Consider the following 1,196-nt stretch of genomic DNA (forward strand, 5'->3'; position numbering starts at 1 on the left):
TGGTAATTCGATTCAGGTTAGATGATCCAATTATTAAGGTAGATTTCTTTAGAGCAGGTAGTTTCCATAATGATTTGTCCTTGGTTTGGTGATAATACGGTTTGGTAGCGGATATAATGGTCGTCGACGGTGTGATTAGTACTGGTTTGGTAGTTGTTAGAATTGTAGCATTGGGAACGGACTGGGATCTGGTTCGAAGAGGGGAAGGTCTGGATACACGTCTCGACTTGGATGGAGACTGAGGGGTGTTTTGCTGGTCCAAAAACGCACAGAAGGAAGAAAGGTTGGCGGATCCTGGATCACGTGGTGAAGATTCAGATGGTGTGGAAGGGGAAGACGAGTCTGAAAGTGAAAAGAGAAGGGGTGTGCCCTCTCTACGAGAGCGTTTACCTATGTCTGCTGGACTAGGAGTAGGTGAACTTCGGGCTCGTTTGGTTTGGTTCGGCAGCGTGGTGGCTCTAGATGGTGCAGGTGTAGTGTCCATTTCAGTTGGTAGAGATATGGTTACTCTGGTTTTTGTTTCGTTGATTGTTTGGTAGAATTTGGAGATTACAGCTTGAGTGAGACGTTTCCCATAGGAGCGACGGGCCCAGGACAGGGCATGAGAAACGATGCGGTCGACGGCAGGTGATGATAAAGACTTGGTACGAATGGTGGTCAGCTTCTCTTGAAGTGTGGTTTGGTAATGGTCGATCAGGACCTGCGTGACCTTACAGAGCCATGTCCGATTGAGGGATCTAATATTCGCGTCGACAGCTGATGTTTTCATTGCTGGACGGATAAAACTATCCAACTCAGAGACTTTGCGTTTGAAGGTAAACGCTGGTTGGCCTTGCTGTTGAAGGGTAAGGATTGCCAAATGATGGAGGCACTGCAAAACTTGGAAGAACACCTTCAAAAAGGGTTCTTCCTCCTTATGAGTGGGGACTGGTTGGCGTCGGTGGGCTGGTAGTCGTTTCTGTTGTTGGTCAGGTCGATGGTTACCTCTTGATTGGTAGGCTGTGTTGTAAGTAGGTCGGCGATGGGGTGGGATATAGCTGGATGGGTTGGTTGGTGGTCGGCGATTGGTAGGTGGTAGAGGTCGATGGAAGACAGGGCCGTTGTAGGGTACGTGATATTGGTTTGGTTGACGATTAGTGTTTCTAATTCTGGCTTCTTGCCAGTGGTTGTTGTAGTTGGGGAGCATAATAAAATAA

General features: G+C 47.8%; 1 protein-coding gene across 1 annotated transcript in view; it reads right to left on the reverse strand.

Moving 5' to 3' along the window:
* Positions 1-1,186, reverse strand: part of LOTGIDRAFT_163782 (hypothetical protein) — a gene marked incomplete at both ends in the record, with an annotated part of 1,441 nt that extends 255 nt beyond the window's left edge. Inside the window, one exon of the mRNA XM_009060296.1 lies at positions 391-1,186. Coding sequence (XP_009058544.1) covers positions 391-1,186 — 796 coding nt within the window. The remainder of the gene's footprint in view (positions 1-390) is intronic.
* Between the last annotated feature and the right edge of the window lie 10 nt (positions 1,187-1,196).

Source organism: Lottia gigantea (assembly GCF_000327385.1).
Source record: "Lottia gigantea unplaced genomic scaffold LOTGIsca_41, whole genome shotgun sequence".
NCBI classification, from domain to species: domain Eukaryota; kingdom Metazoa; phylum Mollusca; class Gastropoda; family Lottiidae; genus Lottia; species Lottia gigantea.